At 48.2% G+C, this 19216-nt stretch overlaps 1 protein-coding gene across 1 annotated transcript in view; it reads left to right on the top strand.

The window, feature by feature from the left end:
* Positions 1 to 6703: 6703 nt before the first annotated feature.
* The window catches only part of LOC132590956 (unconventional myosin-Ie-like), a gene marked incomplete at its 5' end in the record, with an annotated part of 88498 nt that continues 75985 nt past the window's right edge, over positions 6704 to 19216 (top strand). Inside the window, 4 exon segments of the mRNA XM_060263866.1 lie at positions 6704 to 6790; positions 9617 to 9784; positions 11665 to 11750; positions 15697 to 15778. Of these exon segments, the coding sequence (XP_060119849.1) occupies positions 6704 to 6790; positions 9617 to 9784; positions 11665 to 11750; positions 15697 to 15778 (423 nt within the window).

Below are 19216 nucleotides of genomic sequence, written 5' to 3'. Positions count from 1 at the left end.
CACCTCTCTCTTTTGCATCTATCAGGACTTTCATTTTAATTCTGGGTTTCCTCCCGGCCCACACAAATTCCGAGATTGTTCTTCTCCATTTATCAAATTGCTTAGCATCTTTCACAATGGGGATAGTTTGAAACAAATACATAATCCTTGGTAAGATATTCATTTTTACTGCAGCTATTCTGCCCAACAATGACAAATTGAGCTTGTTCCACTTTAGCATATCTTCTTCTATTTTGCGCCAGAGCTTTTCATAGTTGTTCCTAAACAGATCAATATTTTTCATTGTTATCTCTACCCCTAGGTATTTTACCTTAGAGGTAACTTCACAACCTGTTAGTCTTTGTAGTTCTTGTTGTCTATTTTTCTGCATATTCTTACATAAAATTTTTTGATTTTTCTTTGTTTATGTAAAGTCCCGCCAACTCCCCAAACTCTTGTATTCTCGTTAACAACAACGGTGTAGCTTGTAAGGGAATTTTCATTTATAAACATTATATCATCCGCAAATGCTCTATATTTATAGGTATACCCTTTTATTTGTAGTCCTTCTAAATCTTTTTCATCTTGGATCTGCATCAGTAAAATTTCAAGAGTCATTATGAACAACAATGGCGAAAGCGGGCAGCCTTGTCTAGTACCTTTACTAATTTTCATTTCGTCTGTAAGATCTGCATTGATGCACAACCTTGCCCTTTGTTCAAAATATATTGCCTTTATCGTTCTTATAAAACTTTCTCCAAGCTCCATTTTTTCCATCACTGCAAACATGAAGTCCCAATTTAAATTGTCAAATGCTTTTTCTGCATCCGCAAAGAATAGTGCTACTTCCTTTTCTGGATGTCTTTCATAGTATTCTACAATATTTACAACAGTTCTAATATTGTCTCTTATTTGTCTTTTGGGGAGAAAACCAGCTTGGTCCTCCTTTATAAAATTTATCAGATATTGCTTAAGTCGTTCCGCCAGAATTCTTGTAAATATTTTATAATCATTGTTCAAAAGTGAAATTGGTCTATAATTTTTCACATTTGTGACGTCTCTTTCTTCTTTAGGTATCAAAGAAATAACAGCTTCCTTCCATGTATTTGGTACCTTCCCTTTAGCTCTTATTACATTCATCAGCTTCTGTAATTTTGGTATTAATTCATCTTTAAAAATTTTAAAATATTTAGCTGTATAACCGTCTGGCCCGGGAGCTTTATCATTCTTCATCACATTAATTGCTGCTTCAATTTCTATTTTTTCGATTGGGTCATTCAAAATTTTTCTCATATTTTCAGTTAAAGGCTCAATTTTTATTTTCTGTAAGTATTCATCTATCTTTTTTCTCTTTACTTCAGCACCTTTAAACAGCTTGGCATAGTACTTAAAAATTCTCTTTTTATTCCCTCTTGAGTAACTACATCTCTTCCATCTATTACAATTCTACTAATTGTTTTGTTTTCTCTCTTTTTTTTCAGCTGCCACGCCAAGTATTTCCCCGTCTTATTTGCTCCTTCAAACGATTTCTGCTGAAGCCTTTTCAAGTTCCATTCCACTTCTTTGTTTAGTAAATGTCTTAGTTGAGTTTGTAATATTGATATTTCCCTTAGAATCTTTTTTTTCCCTGGTCTTTTCCTCAACGCACCTTCTTTTTTCTTTATTTCATTTTGAATGTCCAATAATTGTTTTTCTTTTTCCCTTTTATCTTTGTTGTTCAATGTAATCAACAACCCTCTCATTAATGCTTTATAAGTATCCCAGACCGTCTGGAAGTCAATATCTTCTTTATCATTCATTTGGAAAAATTCCTTAGTCTCTTTTCCTAGGAAAGTCACTGTTTCTTTGTTCTGTAGCAAATCTTCATTCAGTCTCCATCTTCTCAGTCTTTTGGACAATTTTGTAATCCACATTATTGGGTTATGGTCGGCACCGATTTTAGGCAAAATATCTATCTTCTTTGTTATAAGGCCTAAGTCTCTAGTACCCCACAACATGTCAATTCTAGAAAAGGTCTTATGTCTTGCAGAAAAAAAAGTATAGTCCCGCACTTCAGGATTAAACTTTCTCCATATATCTTCCAAGTTTTCCTGTTTGACTAACTCAAAGAAAGACTTTGGCAATTTCCCTTCTTTCACACTATTTTTTTTCCCTCCGGATCTATCCAATGAGTTCTCAACTGTTCCATTAAAATCTCCCATTAAGAGTATTTGATCGTAGGTCAACTCATCTAGTTGTTGTATAATGTCTTTAAAAAAAAACATCTTTTGCACCATTAGGTGCATATAGTCCCAATAACAGCATTTTTTTCCCATTTGATGTTATTTCCACTGCTACAAATCTTCCATCTTTATCTTTAAACATCAGTTTTGGCTCCAAGTCCTGTTTAACATAAATGACTACTCCCCTTTTTTTCTGTTTGGCTAATGAAAAAAATTCCTTTCCCAATTGTTTATTCCATAAAAATTTATAATCCTTTTGTTTGATGTGTACTTCTTGCAGACAAATTATGTTACAATTTTGCTTCTTAATCCAATGAAAAGTTGCCCTTCTTTTTTGTGGTGAATTTAGTCCATTAACATTCCAAGACAGTAATTTGTAATCTATCATGGTGCAAATTCTTTATTTTCTTCAAAAAATCTCCTCAACTCTCTAGCATTTGTAATTGTTACTCTCTTCCCCTGAAGTTCAAAGCTCAAACCCTCAGGGATTAACCATCTGTACCTTGTGCCATTGTCTTTCAGTTTTTCTGTCAACTTTTTATATGTTCTCCTGTCGTTTATCACTTCTTTGGGTAGCTCCTTCATTATTCTCACTCTGCTACCTCTTATTATCAATGACTGTTCAAAGTTTTTCTTGATGATCCTTCCCACCATTTCCTTTGACATAAATCTTACAACAACATCTCTTGGTAAGTTGTTTTTTTTGGCATGTAACGAATTGACTCTATACATATGATCATACATATTCTTAGTCTTGTCAGGGTCTTCTTCTAAGAATTCTGCAATTATGTTTATTATATATCCTCTCAGATCATCATTCTCTTCCTCAGGTACTCCTCTCAAGCGTATCTGATTTTCCATTAATTTGCATTCGTGGATCGTCACTTTTTCTTGGACTTTCAGCAAGGTGGTATCATGTACTTTAACTTTCTCCTCCACTTCCTGTACTTTCTTGTCTATTTTCCCAATTTGGCCTTTAAGGTCATCCACTTCTTTTTTAATTACTGTAATAAGTTCTTCCTTCATTTCTTGCATCATTTTATTAACTCCTTTCATAATCCTGGCTTCCATAGCCTCCATTTGGTCCTGCATTTTTTCTAATGAGAGGGCTCTTGTTCGGGGCTGCCTGGGCTCTGACATTTAGGCAAGAAGCAGGGAAATAAAATAAAAATACCAAAAATTTCCGTCTCACAATTTACAAATTTGGCTACCAAGTTCAAAAGGTCTAAATTTTCTCTCTTATTTAGTCTTTGTTCTGTTCTTTTCTGAGCTTCCCAAGCCCAGATATATATTTTTAAAGAAATTTTTCCCCTTTAAAAAATGACGAAATTTTTAGTTTCACCAATTTGAAATTTGACAGTCAGGTTCAATAGAGCAGAGCTTGCCCTTTCCAGCAAGCCTATTTTCGCTGGTTTCTGAGCCTCCAAAGCCAAGATATTTATCAAAAAAGCCTTCAAAAATTCCAAGATGGCGGCCGCGATTTTTCCCCTTTAAAAAAAATTTTTTTTCCCTTTTAAAGTCCTCCCAGGAGCCCACCAGTAATGTAGTCAATAGATCTTGTCCTCTTACCCTCTTTCCTGTCGATTCTGTCAATTTTTAAAGTCCCAGTTCTTTTTAAAACAATATTTTAAGTCGGACCTCCCAGCAATGGCTGCCGATGTTTCTCTATGATGTAGAGTAGGCTTTTTTCTTTACTGCTTCCTGTCTCTATCAGCTTCAACTCTCATGGAAATCTCACGATACTTGACGCACTTCCTGTCTTGCTCAGAAGGGTTGAAGAGCTTTTCCAGTAGTATTCCAATGCAACGTGGCTATTTACATTTCAGGAAACCGCAAACCGCAAGTAGACACAACTAAATTTTAGCAGTTTTTAACACTGTCTTTTGTATTAAAACAGTCCCAACTTCTCAACTTCTTTCTTCTAATTGCAAGTTTTATATTTTCCCTTTCTTCCCACCTTTAATATATCCCTTTAGTCTGTAAATAACTCCGGAGTGAAAAGAGAGCTTCTGTACCTTTTTTTCTTCACTTATCCAAGTTCCACTGGTCTTCCAAAACTTTAGTTGTTTAGAATTGTCCCAGAAGGTTAGGATCTTGACGGGCTTATGCCAAATCGATGACTCTGAAAGATCTTGCAGACGATAACTATGCAAACTTCTGAGACCCCTCAAAGCCTCAAAGGAACCCCCTTCAGGATTCCTTTTCAGCCAAGGTAAATCTCTTCCAAAGTTTTAAGTGCATGTCTTGGTCCTTTCTCTCACTGAGAAAGGTAGGCAGTGGGCTTAGATTGCCCTCCACTACCCCGAACAAGATCTTCAGCTTGCTCCCGATGTGAGAGACAACTCAGCCCGCCATTTTCCCTCCCCGGAAGTCGATCCCTGGCAGAAGCTGGGTTTTCAGGTAGCCGGCTCGAGGTTGACTCAGCCTTCCATCCTTCCGAGGTGGGTCAAATGAGTCCCCAGCTTGCTGGGGGGGAAAGTGGAGATGACTGGGGAAGGCCATGGCAAGGAAAGGAAGGTCCCCTGTGCAAGCACCAGTCGTTTCCGACTATGGGGGTGACGTTGCTTTCACAATGTTTTCAAGGCAGACTTTTTACGGGGTGGCTTGCTCTTGCCGTCCCCAGTCATCCACTACATTTCCTCCCCCAGCAAGCTGGGTCCTTCCCCAGCAAGTGGGTCCTCATAAATCTAATATCTTCATCTACCTCACAGGGTGTCTGTTGTGGGGGAGGAAGGGAAAGGAGATTGTGAGCCACTCTGAGACTCTTCGGAGTGGGAGGGCGGGATACAAATCCAATATCTTCATCTACCTCACAGGGTGTCTGTTGTGGGGGAGGAAGGGAAAGGAGATTGTGAGCTGCTCTGAGATTCTTCGGAGTGGAGGGTGGGATATAAATCTTCTACCTCACAGGGTGTCTGTTGTGGGGGAGGAAGGGAAAGGAGATTGTGAGCTGCTCTGAGACTCTTAGGAGTGGAGGGCGGGATATAAATCCAATATCTTCATCTACCTCACAGGGTGTCTGTTGTGGGGGGAGGAAGGGAAAGGAGATTGTGAGCTGCTCTGAGATTCTTCGGAGTGGAGGGCGGGGATATAAATCTTCTACCTCACAGGGTGTCTGTTGTGGGGGAGGAAGGGAAAGAAGATTGTGAGCTGCTCTGAGACTCTTAGGAGTGGAGGGCGGGATATAAATCCAGTATCTTCATCTACCTCACAGGGTGTCTGTTGTGGGGGAGGAAGGGAAAGGAGATTGTGAGCTGCTCTGAGATTCTTCGGAGTGGAGGGTGGGATATAAATCTTCTACCTCACAGGGTGTCTGTTGTGGGGGAGGAAGGGAAAGGAGATTGTGAGCTGCTCTGAGACTCTTAGGAGTGGAGGGTGGGATATAAATCCAATATCTTCATCTACCTCACAGGGTGTCTGTTGTGGGGGAGGAAGGGAAAGGAGATTGTGAGCTGCTCTGAGATTCTTCGGAGTGGAGGGCGGGATATAAATCTTCTACCTCACAGGGTGTCTGTTGTGGGGGAGGAAGGGAAAGGAGATTGTGAGCTGCTCTGAGACTCTTAGGAGTGGAGGGCGGGATATAAATCCAATATCTTCATCTACCTCACAGGGTGTCTGTTGTGGGGGAGGAAGGGAAAGGAGATTGTGAGTCGTTCTGAGACTCTTCAGAGTGGAGGGTGGGATATAAATCCAATATCTTCATCTACCTCACAGAGTGTCTGTTGTGGGGGAGGAAGGGAAAGGAGATTGTGAGCCGCTCTGAGACTCTTCAGAGTGGAGGGCAGGATATAAATCCAGTATCTTCATCTACCTCACAGGGTGTCTGTTGTGGGGGAGGAAGGGAAAGGAGATTTGTGAGCCGCTCTGAGACTCTTCAGAGTGGAGGGCAGGATATAAATCCAGTATCTTCATCTACCTCACAGGGTGTCTGTTGTGGGGGAGGAAGGGAAAGGAGATTGTGAGCCCCTCTGAGACTCTTCGGAGTGGAGGGGCTGGATATAAATCCAATATCTTCATCTACCTCACAGGGTGTCTGTTGTGGGGGAGGAAGATAAAGAAGATTGTGAGCTGCTCTGAGACTCTTCGGAGTGGAGGGCGGGATATAAATCCAATATCTTTATCTACCTCACAGGGTGTCTGTTGTGGGGGAGGAAGGGAAAGGAGATTGTGAGCCGCTCTGGGACTCTTCGGAGTGGAGGGGCGGGATATAAATCAACTTATTAAATATTGAACTAAATCTGACATACTTACCGCGAAGGAGTTGATTGTCAATCCATGACTGTTGACAATCCCAGATGCTTAGTGGAAGGCACCCATTGGCTGGTTCCTGTGACGTCATGAAGGGGGGGCTCTTTTTAATCAGGCAGGCAGCCTTTGAATTGGTTAATCCATCAGATGAATTGATTCCACATTGCAACCTTCGTCGTAACCATCTTTTTCCACTTCCTTTTCCGCTTCCGCATCTGTTGCCTTCCTCCCTGGTCATCTCCCCCACCCCGCAGGAAGAATACGTCCAGGAGGGCATCCGCTGGAACCCCATAGATTACTTCAACAACAAGGTCGTCTGCGACCTCATTGAGAACAAAGTGGTGAGTGCACAGAGGGTGGCCGGAAGCACCGGTATAACTCGATGGCGTGGCCTCATTTGGAATACTAGGTGCAGTTCTGGTCACCACACCTCAAAAAAGATATTATGGCATTGGAAAAGATGCAAAAGAATGGTGTCTAAAATGAATGGATGGAACACTTTCCCTATGAAGAAAGGTTAAAGAGGGTAGAATTCTTTAGCTTGGAGAAGTTACGACTCTGTGTGTGTGTGAAATGATAGAAGTTCACAAGTCCACTGATAGAAGTTTAAAAGTCCACTGATGGAGCTTCTGATGGCACCTGGGGGTTTTGGCCACTGTGTGACACAGAGTGTTGGACAGGATGGGCCACTGGCCTGATCCAACATGGCTTCTCTTGTGTTTTTATGTGACACAGAGAGTTGGACAAGATGGGCCATTGGCCTGAGCCAACATGGCTTCTCTTATGTTCTTATGTGACACAGAGTGTTGGACTGGAGGGGGCCATTGGCCTGATCCAACAGGGCTTCTTTTATGTTCTTATGTGACACAGAGTGTTGGACTGGATGGGCCATTGGCCTGATCCAACATGGCTTCTCTTATGTTCTTATGTGACACAGAGTGTTGGACTGGATGGGGCACTGGCCTGATCCAGCATGGCTTCTCTTATGTTCTTATGTGACACAGAGTGTTGGACTGGATGGGCCATTGGCCTGATCCAACATGGCTTCTCTTATGTTCTTATGTGACAAGTGTTGGACTGGATGGGCCATTGGCCTAATCCAACATGGCTTCTCTTATGTTCTTATGTGACACAGAGTGTTGGACTGGATGGGCCATTGGCCTGATCCAACATGGCTTCTCTTATGTGGCACAGAGTGTTGGACTGGATGGGCCATTGGCCTGATCCAACATGGCTTCTCTTCTGTTCTTATGTGACACAGAGTGTTGGACTGGATGGGCCACTGGCCTGATCCAACATGGCTTCTCTTATGTTCTTATGTGACACAGAGAGTTGGACTGGATGGGTCATTGGCCTGATCCAACATGGCTTCTCTTATGTTCTTATGTGACGAGTGTTGGAGTGGATGGGGCCATTGGCCTGATCCAACATGGCTTCTCTTATGTGACACAGAGTGTTGGACTGGATGGGCCATTGGCCTGATCCAACATGGCTTCTCTTATGTTCTTATGTGACACAGAGTGTTGGACTGGATGGGGCACTGGCCTGATCCAGCATGGCTTCTCTTATGTTCTTATGTGACACAGAGTGTTGGACTGGATGGGCCATTGGCCTGATCCAACATGGCTTCTCTTATGTTCTTATGTGACACAGAGTGTTGGACTGGATGGGCCATTGGCCTGATCCAACATGGCTTCTCTTATGTTCTTATGTGACAAGTGTTGGACTGGATGGGCCATTGGCCTAATCCAACATGGCTTCTCTTATGTTCTTATGTGACACAGAGTGTTGGACTGGATGGGCCATTGGCCTGATCCAACATGGCTTCTCTTATGTGACACAGAGTGTTGGACTGGATGGGCCATTGGCCTGATCCAACATGGCTTCTCTTCTGTTCTTATGTGACACAGAGTGTTGGACTGGATGGACCACTGGCCTGATCCAACATGGCTTCTCTTATGTTCTTATGTGACACAGAGAGTTGGACTGGATGGGCCATTGGCCTGATCCAACATGGCTTCTCTTATGTTCTTATGTGACGAGTGTTGGAGTGGATGGGCCATTGGCCTGATCCAACATGGCTTCTCTTATGTGACACAGAGTGTTGGACTGGATGGGCCATTGGCCTGATCCAACATGGCTTCTCTTCTGTTCTTATGTGACACAGAGTGTTGGACTGGATGGGCCACTGGCCTGATCCAACATGGCTTCTCTTATGTTCTTATGTGACACAGAGTGTTGGACTGGATGGGCCACTGGCCTGATCCAACATGGCTTCTCTTCTGTTCTTATGTGACACAGAGAGTTGGACTGGATGGGCCATTGGCCTGATCCAACATGGCTTCTCTTATGTTCTTATGTGATGAGTGTTGGAGTGGATGGGCCATTGGCCTGATCCAACATGGCTTCTCTTCTGTTCTTATGTGACACAGAGTGTTCGACTGGATGGGCCAATGGCCTGATCCAACAGGGCTTCTCTTCTGTTCTTATGTGACACAGAGTGTTGGACTGGATGGGCCATTGGCCTGATCCAACATGGCTTCTCTTATGTTCTTATGTGACGAGTGTTGGAGTGGATGGGCCATTGGCCTGATCCAACATGGCTTCTCTTCTGTTCTTATGTGACACAGAGTGTTGGACTGGATGGCCAATGGCCTGATCCAACAGGGCTTCTCTTCTGTTCTTATGTGACACAGAGTGTTGGACTGGATGGGCCAATGGCCTGATCCAACAGGGCTTCTCTTCTGTTCTTACGTGACACAGAGTGTTGGACTGGATGGGCCATTGGCCTGATCCAACATGGCTTCTCTTATGTTCTTATGTGACGAGTGTTGGACTGGATGGGCCATTGGCCTGATCCAACATGGCTTCTCTTCTGTTCTTATGTGACACAGAGTATTGGATTGGATGGACCAATGGCCTGATCCAACATGACGTCTCTTCTGTCCTTATCTCTGGGGCAGTGATGCTCTTTGGTGCTGGGGGGCAACTCCACGGGCCGCTGGAATACAACCCCCAGAGATGTGAACGGAAAGAGGGAAGGGGCTCATGCCCTTTCTGCCCGCCGTGGTCGCAGCCTGGTGCCCTGGGGCCGTGGGGAGGGCAGGGTTTGCTAGAGCACCCAGCGGGTTCTTTGCTCGCTCGCGACTTCTGCTGTCTTCCCCCAGAATCCTCCGGGGCTCATGAGTATCCTGGACGACGTGTGCGCCACCATGCACGCCAAGGGGGAAGGCGCCGACCACACCCTGCTGCAGAAGCTCCAGACGGCCTTGGGCACCCACCCCCACTTCAACAGCTGGAACAAAGGCTTCGTCGTCCACCACTACGCTGGCAAGGTACGCCCCTCTTCCGGAGTGGCCGAGCAGAGTCAGATTCTGGACCCTCTGTGGTGACTCCAGGAAGCTGCAGGGAGGGTGGGAACGTGAAGGTTCAAGGCAGACTGCCTCTGGACAGGGAGGTTCCACTTATCATAGAATCAAAGAGTTGGAAGGGATCACCAGGGTCATCTAGTCCAACCCCCTGCACAACGCAGGAAACTCACTAACGCCTCCCCCTAAATTCACAGGATCTTCATCACTGTCAGATGGCCATCTAGCCTCTGCCCTCTGGGCATTGTGCAGATCCCTTCCAACTCTAGGATTCTATGACTGTTAAGAGCGGTTCCTCAGTGGAACAGGCTTCCTCCTCGGGAGGTGGTGGGCTCTCCTTCCTTGGAGGTTTTTCAACAAAGGCTAGATGGCCATCCGACAGCAATGCTGATCCTGTGAACTTAGGGGGAGGTATTTGTGAGTTTCCTGCATTGTGCAGGGGGTTGGACTAGATGACCCTGGAGGTCCCTTCCAACTCTATGATTCTGCATCATAAATAGATGGGTCTGTCTTCCATAAGCTATCTCAATAGCCTTTGGCTGAGAGCCATTCTAGGGACTCTCAGAGGGTAGCTGCACTGGTCTACAGTTGAATCCAGTCACACCTTAGACCAACAAGATTTGTGGGATATAAGCTTTCGAGAGTCCAGCTCCCTTAATCAGCTTTGAATCTTGAAAGCTTCCACCTAGAAAACCACATTAGTCTCATAGATACTATTTGACTTTAGTCTAGTCATTATAGTAGTATATATATTTTAAATCAAGGAATATACATGAATTCCGTATTCTGTAGAAGAGAATTGTCTTTCTACAGGAGGTTAGAACATCAGAAGAATCCTGCTGGATTAGACCAGGGAGGGTCCATCTAGTCCAGCCTCCTGTCTCACACAGTGGCCAGCCAGTTCCTCTGGAGGGCCAAGAACAGGGCAGAGAGGCCGAGGTCTTCCCCTGAGATGAGCATCAGAAGAGCCCTGCTGGGTCAGACCAGGGAGGGTCCATCTAGTCCAGCCTCCTGTCTCACACAGGGGCCAGCCAGTTCCTCTGGAGGGCCAAGAACAGGGCAGAGAGGCCGAGGCCTTCCCCTGAGATGAGCATCAGAAGAGCCCTGCTGGGTCAGACCAGAGAGGGTCCATCTAGTCCAGCCTCCTGTCTCACACAGGGGCCAGCCAGTTCCTCTGGAGGGCCAACAACAGGGCAGAGAGGCCGAGGCCTTCCCCTGAGAACATCAGGAGAGCCCTGCTGGATCAGACCAGGGAGGGTTTATCTAGTCCAGCCTTCTGTCTCACACAGTGGCCAACCAGTTCTTCTGGAGGGCCAACAACACGGCAGAGAGGTCAAGACCTTCCCCTGAGAAGAACATTAGAAGAGCCCTGCTGGATCGGACCAGTGAGGGTCCATCTAGTCCAGCTTCCTGTCTCACACAGTGGCCAACCAGTTCTTCTGGAGGGCCAACAACACGGCAGAGAGGTCAAGGCCTTCCCCTGAGAAGAACATTAGAAGAGCCCTGCTGGATCGGGCCAGTGAGGGTCCATCTAGTCCAGCCTCCTGTTTCACCCACTGGCCAACTAGTTCCTCTGGAGTTACAAAAATGGCATAGAGGCTTAGACTTTCTCTTGATGTTGGCTCCTGGCTCTGGGATTCAGAGAATTAGTGCCTCTGAACATAGAGGTTCCCCTCAGCCACCATGGCAAATAGCCAGAAATAGACTGATCCCCCATGATCTATCTAATCCCCCTTGAAGCTTGGTGGTGAGGGGGGCTGATGTGGGCAGGGAAGGAGAAGAAACGAGGACTTTCTGGGTGGTGTGGGGTTCACAGGCCTCTAAGCTGTCTCCTTCCTGTCTGGCAGGTGTCGTATGACGTGGGGGGATTCTGCGAGCGAAATCGTGACGTTCTGTTTACGGACCTCATTGAGCTGATGCAGAGCAGTGAGCTGTGAGTACAGGAGGGACCTCCAGCCAGGGGTGGGGGGTGGGGAGGGAGAAGGCCACGCCCAAGGTGACACAGAGAGGACAGATTAATTGTGGCAGAAGAAGCAGAGGCCAGCAGGGGGAAGCAGAGACCCCACGGCACCCGTGTTCCCTCTAAGCTGAGTTAGCGTGAGCTAGCTCACAGATTTTTTGCCTCCAGCATCTGACCTTCCAAGGAACAGTCGGGGTTGATTTCCCTTAGGACTGACTGATTGGATCTTCTTGCAGTCCAGGAGACTCTCAAGATTCTTCTCCAGCACCACAGCTCAAAAGCATCTAGTCTTCTCCGCTCGGCCTTCCTTATGGTCCAGCTCTCACAGCCATACATTACTACTGGGAAGACCATCGCTTTGACTATATGTTGGCAGGGGGATGTACTGACCTTTAAAGCCCTATACGATCGGGGGCCTGCCTATCTACGGGACCGCCTTTCTCTGCATGTTCCCCAGAGAGCTCTGTATTCAAGGACGCACCACCTATTGTCCATCCCCAGAGCACACTAATCTACACAGTAGCTCACCGCTTTAATACCAGTAGCTCACAAAGTAAAGGAGAGCACAAAAGTAGGCTTGAAACTCAACATCAAAAAAACTAAGATCCTGGCATCCGGCCCCATCACACCTTGGCAAATAGAAGGGGAAGACATGGAAGTCGCGACAGACTTCACATTTCTGGGATCCAAGATCACTGCAGATGGTGACTGTAGCCATGAACTCAAAAGACGTTTGCTCCTTTGGAGGACAGCTGTGGCGAACCTGGGCAGTATAGTAAAAAATAGAGACATCACCCTGACAACAAAAGTCCGTATAGTCAAAGCGATGGTATTCCCAGTAGCGATGTATGGCTGTGAGAGCTGGACCATAAGGAAGGCCGAGCGCAGAAGAATAGATGCTTTTGAGTTGTAGTGCTAGAGAAGAATCTTGAGAGTCCCTTGGACTGCAAGAAGATCCAATCAGTCAGTCCTAAGGGAAATCAACCCAGACTGTTCCCTGGAAGGTCAGATGCTGAAGCTGAAGCTCAAAGACTTTGGCCACCCAATGAGAAGGGAGCACTCCCTGGAGAAGACTCTTGAGAGTCCCTTGGACTCCAAGAAGATCTAGTCAGTCAGTCCTAAGGGAAATCAACCCAGTGTTCCCTGGAAGGTCAGATGCTGAAGCTGAAGCTCAGATCCTTTGGCCACCCAATGAGAAGGGAGCACTCCCTGGAGAAGACCCTGATGCTGGGAAAGACGGAAGGCAAAAGAAGAAGGGGATGGCAAAAGATGAGATGGCTGGACAACATTACTGATGTAACTAACACGAATTAGAGCAGACTTCGGAGGATGGTGGAAGACAGGAGGGCCCGGGGTGACTTTCTCCATGGGGTCGCGAAGAGTCGGACTCCACTGTGCGGCTGAACAACAACAACACAAAGTAGAGTTTTTGCTCCCAAGACTCTGCAGCTTAGAGGGAACATTGCAATGCACCTAGGTCCGCACAGCAAAGTCAGACAAGTTTCAAGCCGGTTCCGCAATGAGGCACCCCGCAGATCAATAGTTCTGAGAACCCCACTGCATCAGGAGCTGCTCCAGGAATGCTGGTTTCAGTTGGACCAGATTCCAACGGCTTTAAATGTGCAGCGTGGAGAATATCGGCTGGAATATTTATGTGTTTGTTTACTTAATTTGTACCTCGCCTTTCTCTCCATGGGGAGACCCCGAGTGGCTTACATTATCCTCCTCGCCTCCATTTTATCTTTACAACAACTCTGCGAGGTAGGTAGAAGAAGAAATAGAAGATATTGGATTTATATCCCGCCCTCCACTCTGAAGAGTCTCAGAGGGGCTCACAATCTCCTTTACCTTCCTCCCCCACAACAGACACCCTGTGAGGTAGATGAAGATACTGGATTTATATCCCGCCCTCCACTCCGAAGAGTCGCAGAGCGGCTCACAATCTCCTTCCCCTTCCTCCCCCACAACAGACACCCTGTGAGGTAGATGAAGATATTGGATTTATATCCCGCCCTCCACTCCGAAGAGTCTCAGAGCGGCTCACAATCTCCTTTACCTTCCTCCCCCACAACAGACACCCTGTGAGGTAGATGAAGATACTGCATTTATATCTCGCCCTCCACTCCGAAGAGTCTCAGAGCGGCTCACAATCTCCTTTCCCTTCCTCCCCCACAACAGACACCCTGTGAGGTAGATGAAGATACTGGATTTATATCCCGCCCTCCACTCCGAAGAGTCTCAGAGCGGCTCACAATCTCCTTTACCTTCCTCCCCCACAACAGACACCCTGTGCGGTAGATGAAGATATTGGATTTATATCCCGCCCTCCACTCCGAAGAGTCTCAGAACGGCTCACCATCTCCTTTCCCTTCCTCAACCCCCCCCCCACAGACACCCTGTAAGGTGGGTGGGGCTGGAGAGGGCTCTCACAGCAGCTGCCCTTTCAAGGACAACCTCTGCCAGAGCTATGGCTGACCCAAGGCCATGCCAGCAGGTGCAAGCGGAGGAGTGGGGAATCAAAGCCGGTTCTCCCAGATAAGAGTCCGCACACTTAACCACTACAAACTGGCTCTCACCAGGTCTGGCTGAGACGGTACGACTGCCCCAAGGTCACCCAGAGAGCTTCCCCGGCAGAGTGGGAACTCGAACTTGGGTCTCTCAGATCAAAGGCCGACACTGTAATCGCTATCACACTGGGTTTTACATTACACCTGAATAGAGTTGGGCTGGGCCTTTTTTGTAGCAGGAGCTCCTTTGCATATTAGGCCGCACCCCCCTGATGTAGCCAATCCTCCTGGAGGTTCCGGCAGGCCCTGTACGAAGAGCCCTGTAAGCTTTTGGAGAATTGGCTACATCAGAGGGGTGTGGCCTAATATGCAAAGGAGTTCCTGCTTCAAAAAAAGCCCCGTTGGGGCAGATGGACGCCACTTTCTTCTCTCCCTTGAGATAAAGGTCTCAGAGAGGGTTCTAGCCCTCTCCTGGCAACCTTATCCTGTGGTACTGCTAAGAAAGGGACTCTCTTCCTAATTTCACCTCAGTGCTACTCTAATGTCCCAGCAGGACGGCTGCTCATACTTCGGCAAATGCACTTTCAAATCCTCGTCCAGTTGTATGGCCTTGAGCAAGTTCTGCTCTCAGCCTCAGTTTGTCCTGTCTGCAGAATGGGCCCGTTAACGGAGAGCCAGTTTGGTGTAGTAGTTAAGTGCACTGACTCTTATCTGAGAGAGTTTGATCCCCCACTCCTCCACTCACAGCTGCTAGAATTGTCTTGGGCCACCCATAGCTCTTGTGAGAGTTCTCCTTGGAAGGGCAGCTTCTGGGAGAGCTCTCTCAGCCCCACCCACCTCACAGGGTGTCTGTTGTGGGGTAGGAAGGGAAAGGAGATTGTAGGCTGCTCTGAGACTGTGTCCTTCCAAGGGCAGCTTCTGGGAGAGCTCTCTCAGCCCCACCCACCTCACAGGGTGTCTGTTGTGGGGGAGGAAGGGAAAGGAGATTGTGAGTGGCTCTGAGACTCTGTCCTTGAAAGGGCAACTTCTGGGAGAGCTCTCTCAGCCCATCACAGGGGGTCTACCTCTACCTCACAGGGTGTCTGTTGTGGAGGAAGGGAAAGGAGATTGTGAGCCTCTCTGAGTTGAGGGTGGGATATAAATCCTACATCGTCTTCTTCTTCCTCTACTTCTTCCTCTTCTTCTTCATCATCTTTCACAATGATGCTGGGAGATGGAAAAGCTAGATTCGAACCCAGGAGCACCTTAAAAACCAGCAAGATTTCTGGGGTGGACAGTCGACAGAACAAAGGAAGCTCTGGGAAGAACTTAGGTCGGTTAGGCCCGGATCGTAAATGGCGGTTCTCTGTCATTCCCCGAGGCCCTCGAGCCTTCCACAGAAGCTGACCCTCTTTCCCTCCTTCCTCCTAAAGGGCCTTCATCCGAGACCTGTTTCCGGAAAGCCTGAACGCAGAGAAGAAAGGACGTCCCACCACAGCCGGCAGCAAAATCAAGGTACCGTCCGGGGCAGGTCTTGTGGCGAAAGGGATTGCCGTCTCCCTGCGGCGCCTGGAATTCTTAGCTTCAGCAAATACATTCCTCCCCAGACCCCGCCAAGCAGAAATCCATCTTCTTCTAGTGGAATATCTTTGCAAGAATAAACGTTTATTGCCAGTTGTTTGGTGAGGAGGGTGCCTGCCGCTGACCTGAGGCAGCTGTTGCGTCTCCGATGAAGCAAAGAGGAGCAAAGGGTGTTTTCTTTTTGTCGGGGGGGGGAGGGTAGGTCTGTGGTGGCGACCCCCTCATCTCCCTGGCAGTCTGCCGTTGCTTATTCCTCTCTTAAGAAGCGTCTGAAGCTGCCTTCTACTGAATCAGACCCTTGGTCCATCAAAGACAGTCTTGTCTACTCAGACTGGCAGTGGCTCTCCAGGGTCTCAAGCTGAGGTCTTTCACGCCTGTTTGCCTGGACACTATTTAGTTGGAGAATCCGGGGATTGAACCTGGGACCTTCTGCTTACCAAGCAGATGCTCTACCACTGAGCCACCGTCTCTCCCCTAACTGGCAGCGGCTCTCCAGGGTCTCAAGCTGAGGTTTTTCACTCCTACTTGCCTGGACCCTTTCTAGTTGGGGATTGAACCTGGGACCTTCTGCTTTCCAAGCAGATGCTCTGCCACTGAGCCGCAGCCCCATTCATGGCTCTCCAGGGTCTCAAGCTGAGGTTTTTCACGCCTACTTGCCTGGACCCTTTCTAGTTGGGGATTGAACCTGGGACCTTCTGCTTACCAAGCAGAGGCTCTACCACTGAGCCACAGCCCCATTCATGGCTCTCCAGGGTCTCAAGCTGAGGTTTTTCATGCCTACTTGCCTGGACCCTTTCTAGTTGGGGATTGAACCTGGGACCTTCTGCTTTCCAAGCAGAGGCTCTACCACTGAGCCACAGCCCCATTCATGGCTCTCCAGGGTCTCAAGCTGAGGTTTTTCACGCCTACTTGCCTGGACCCTTTCTAGTTGGGGATTGAACCTGGGACCTTCTGCTTTCCAAGCAGAGGCTCTACCACTGAGCCACCATCCCTCCCCTAACTGGCAGTGGCTCTCCAGGGTCTCAAGCTGAGGTTTTTCACGCCTACTTGCCTGGACCCTTTCTAGTTGGGGATTGAACCTGGGACCTTCTGCTTACCAAGCAGAGGCTCTACCACTGAGCCACAGCCCCATTCATGGCTCTCCAGGGTCTCAAGCTGAGGTTTTTCATGCCTACTTGCCTGGACCCTTTCTAGTTGGGGATTGAACCTGGGACCTTCTGCTTTCCAAGCAGATGCTCTGCCACTGAGCCACAGCCCCATTCATGGCTCTCCAGGGTCTCAAGCTGAGGTTTTTCACGCCTACTTGCCTGGACCCTTTCTAGTTGGGGATTGAACCTGGGACCTTCTGCTTACCAAGCAGAGGCTCTACCACTGAGCCACAGCCCCATTCATGGCTCTCCAGGGTCTCAAGCTGAGGTTTTTCACGCCTACTTGCCTGGACCCTTTCTAGTTGGGGATTGAACCTGGGACCTTCTGCTTACCAAGCAGAGGCTCTACCACTGAGCCACAGCCCCTTTCATGGCTCTCCAGGGTCTCAAGCTGAGGTTTTTCATGCCTATTTGCCTGGACCCTTTTTAGTTGGAGATGCCGGGGATTGAACCTGGGACCTTCTGCTTCCCAAGCAGATGCTCTACCACTGAGCCACCATCCCTCCCCTAACTGCCAGCAGCTCTCAAGGGTCTCAAGCTGAGGTTTTTCACGCCTATTTGCCTGGACCCTTTTTAGTTGGAGATGCCGGGGATTGAACCTGGGACCTCCTGCTTACCAAGCAGATGCTCTACAACTGAGCCACCTAAGCATCGAGGGACTATGGCCTTTTCCACATTCTCATAGAACCATAGAATCCGAGAGTTGGAAGGGGCCATAGAGGCCATCTAGTCCAACCCCATGCTCAATGCAGGATCATCCTAAAGCATCCCCGACAAGGGTTCTTCCAGCGGCTGCTTAAAGACTGCCAGTGAGGGGGACCTCACCACCTCCGTTGGGAGCTGATTCCACTACTGAACAACTCTTACTGTTAAAAAGCTTCCCCTGATATCTGGCTGATACCTTTGCACCCTTAATTTAGACCCATTCTTCCGAGTCCTCTCCTCTGCTGCCAACAGGAACAGCTCCCCGCCCTCCTCTAAATGACAGCCCTTCCAAGACGTAACCTGTGTGTTCTGAGAGGCAGTTTGGTGTAGTGGTTAAGTGTGTGGACTCTTAACCAGGTTCAATTCCCCACTCCTCCACTTGCAGCTGCTGGAATGGCCTTGGGTCAGCCATGGCTCTCGCAGGAGTTGTCCTTGAAAGGGCAGCTGCTGGGAGAGCTCTCTCAGCCCCACCCACCTCACAGGGTGTCTGTTGTGGGGGAGGAAGGGAAAAGAGATTGTGAGTGGCTCTGAGCCTCTGTCCTTGAAAGGGCAACTGCTGGGAGAGCTCTCTCAGCCCCACCCACCTCACAGGATGCCTGTTGTGGGGGAGGAAGGGAAAAGAGATTGTGAGTGGCTCTGAGCCTCTGTCCTTGAAAGGGCAGCTGCTGGGAGAGCTCTCTCAGCCCCACCCACCTCACAGGGTGCCTGTTGTGGGGGAGGAAGGGAAAAGAGATTGTGAGTGGCTCTGAGACTCTGTCCTTGAAAGGGCAGCTTCTGGGAGAGCTCTCTCAGCTCCACCCACCTCACAGGATGCCTGTTGTGGGGGAGGAAGGGAAAAGAGATTGTGAGTGGCTCTGAGACTCTATCCTTGAAAGGGCAGCTTCTGGGAGAGCTCTCTCAGCCCCACCCACCTCACAGGATGCCTGTTGTGGGGGAGGAAGGGAAAAGAGATTGTGAGTGGCTCTGAGACTGTGTCCTTGAAAGGGCAGCTTCTGGGAGAGCTCTCTCAGCCCCACCCACCTCACAGGGTGCCTGTTGTGGGGAAGGAAGGGAAAAGAGATTGTGAGTGGCTCTGAGCCTCTGTCCTTGAAAGGGCAGCTGCTGGGAGAGCTCTCTCAGCCCCACCCACCTCACAGGGTGCCTGTTGTGGGGGAGGAAGGGAAAAGAGATTGTGAGTGGCTCTGAGACTCTGTCCTTGAAAGGGTAGCTTCTGGGAGAGCTCTCTCAGCTCCACCTACCTCACAGGGTGTCTGTTGTGGGGGAGGAAGGGAAAAGAGATTGTGAGTGGCTCTGAGCCTCTGTCCTTGAAAGGGCAGCTGGTGGGACAGCTCGCTCAGCCCCACCCACCTCACAGGGTGCCTGTTGTGGGGGAGGAAGGGAAAGGAGATTGTGAGCCGCTCTTAGACTCTTTGGAGTGGAGGGCGTGATATAAATCCAATATCTTCATCTACCTCACGGGGTGTCTGTTGTGGGAGAGGAAGGGAAAGGAGATTGCGAGCCCCTCTGAGACTCTTCGGAG

Source organism: Heteronotia binoei, unplaced genomic scaffold, assembly GCF_032191835.1.
Source record: "Heteronotia binoei isolate CCM8104 ecotype False Entrance Well unplaced genomic scaffold, APGP_CSIRO_Hbin_v1 ptg001280l, whole genome shotgun sequence".
Lineage (NCBI taxonomy): Eukaryota > Metazoa > Chordata > Lepidosauria > Squamata > Gekkonidae > Heteronotia > Heteronotia binoei.
This window is presented reverse-complemented; position numbering and strand designations above follow the sequence as displayed.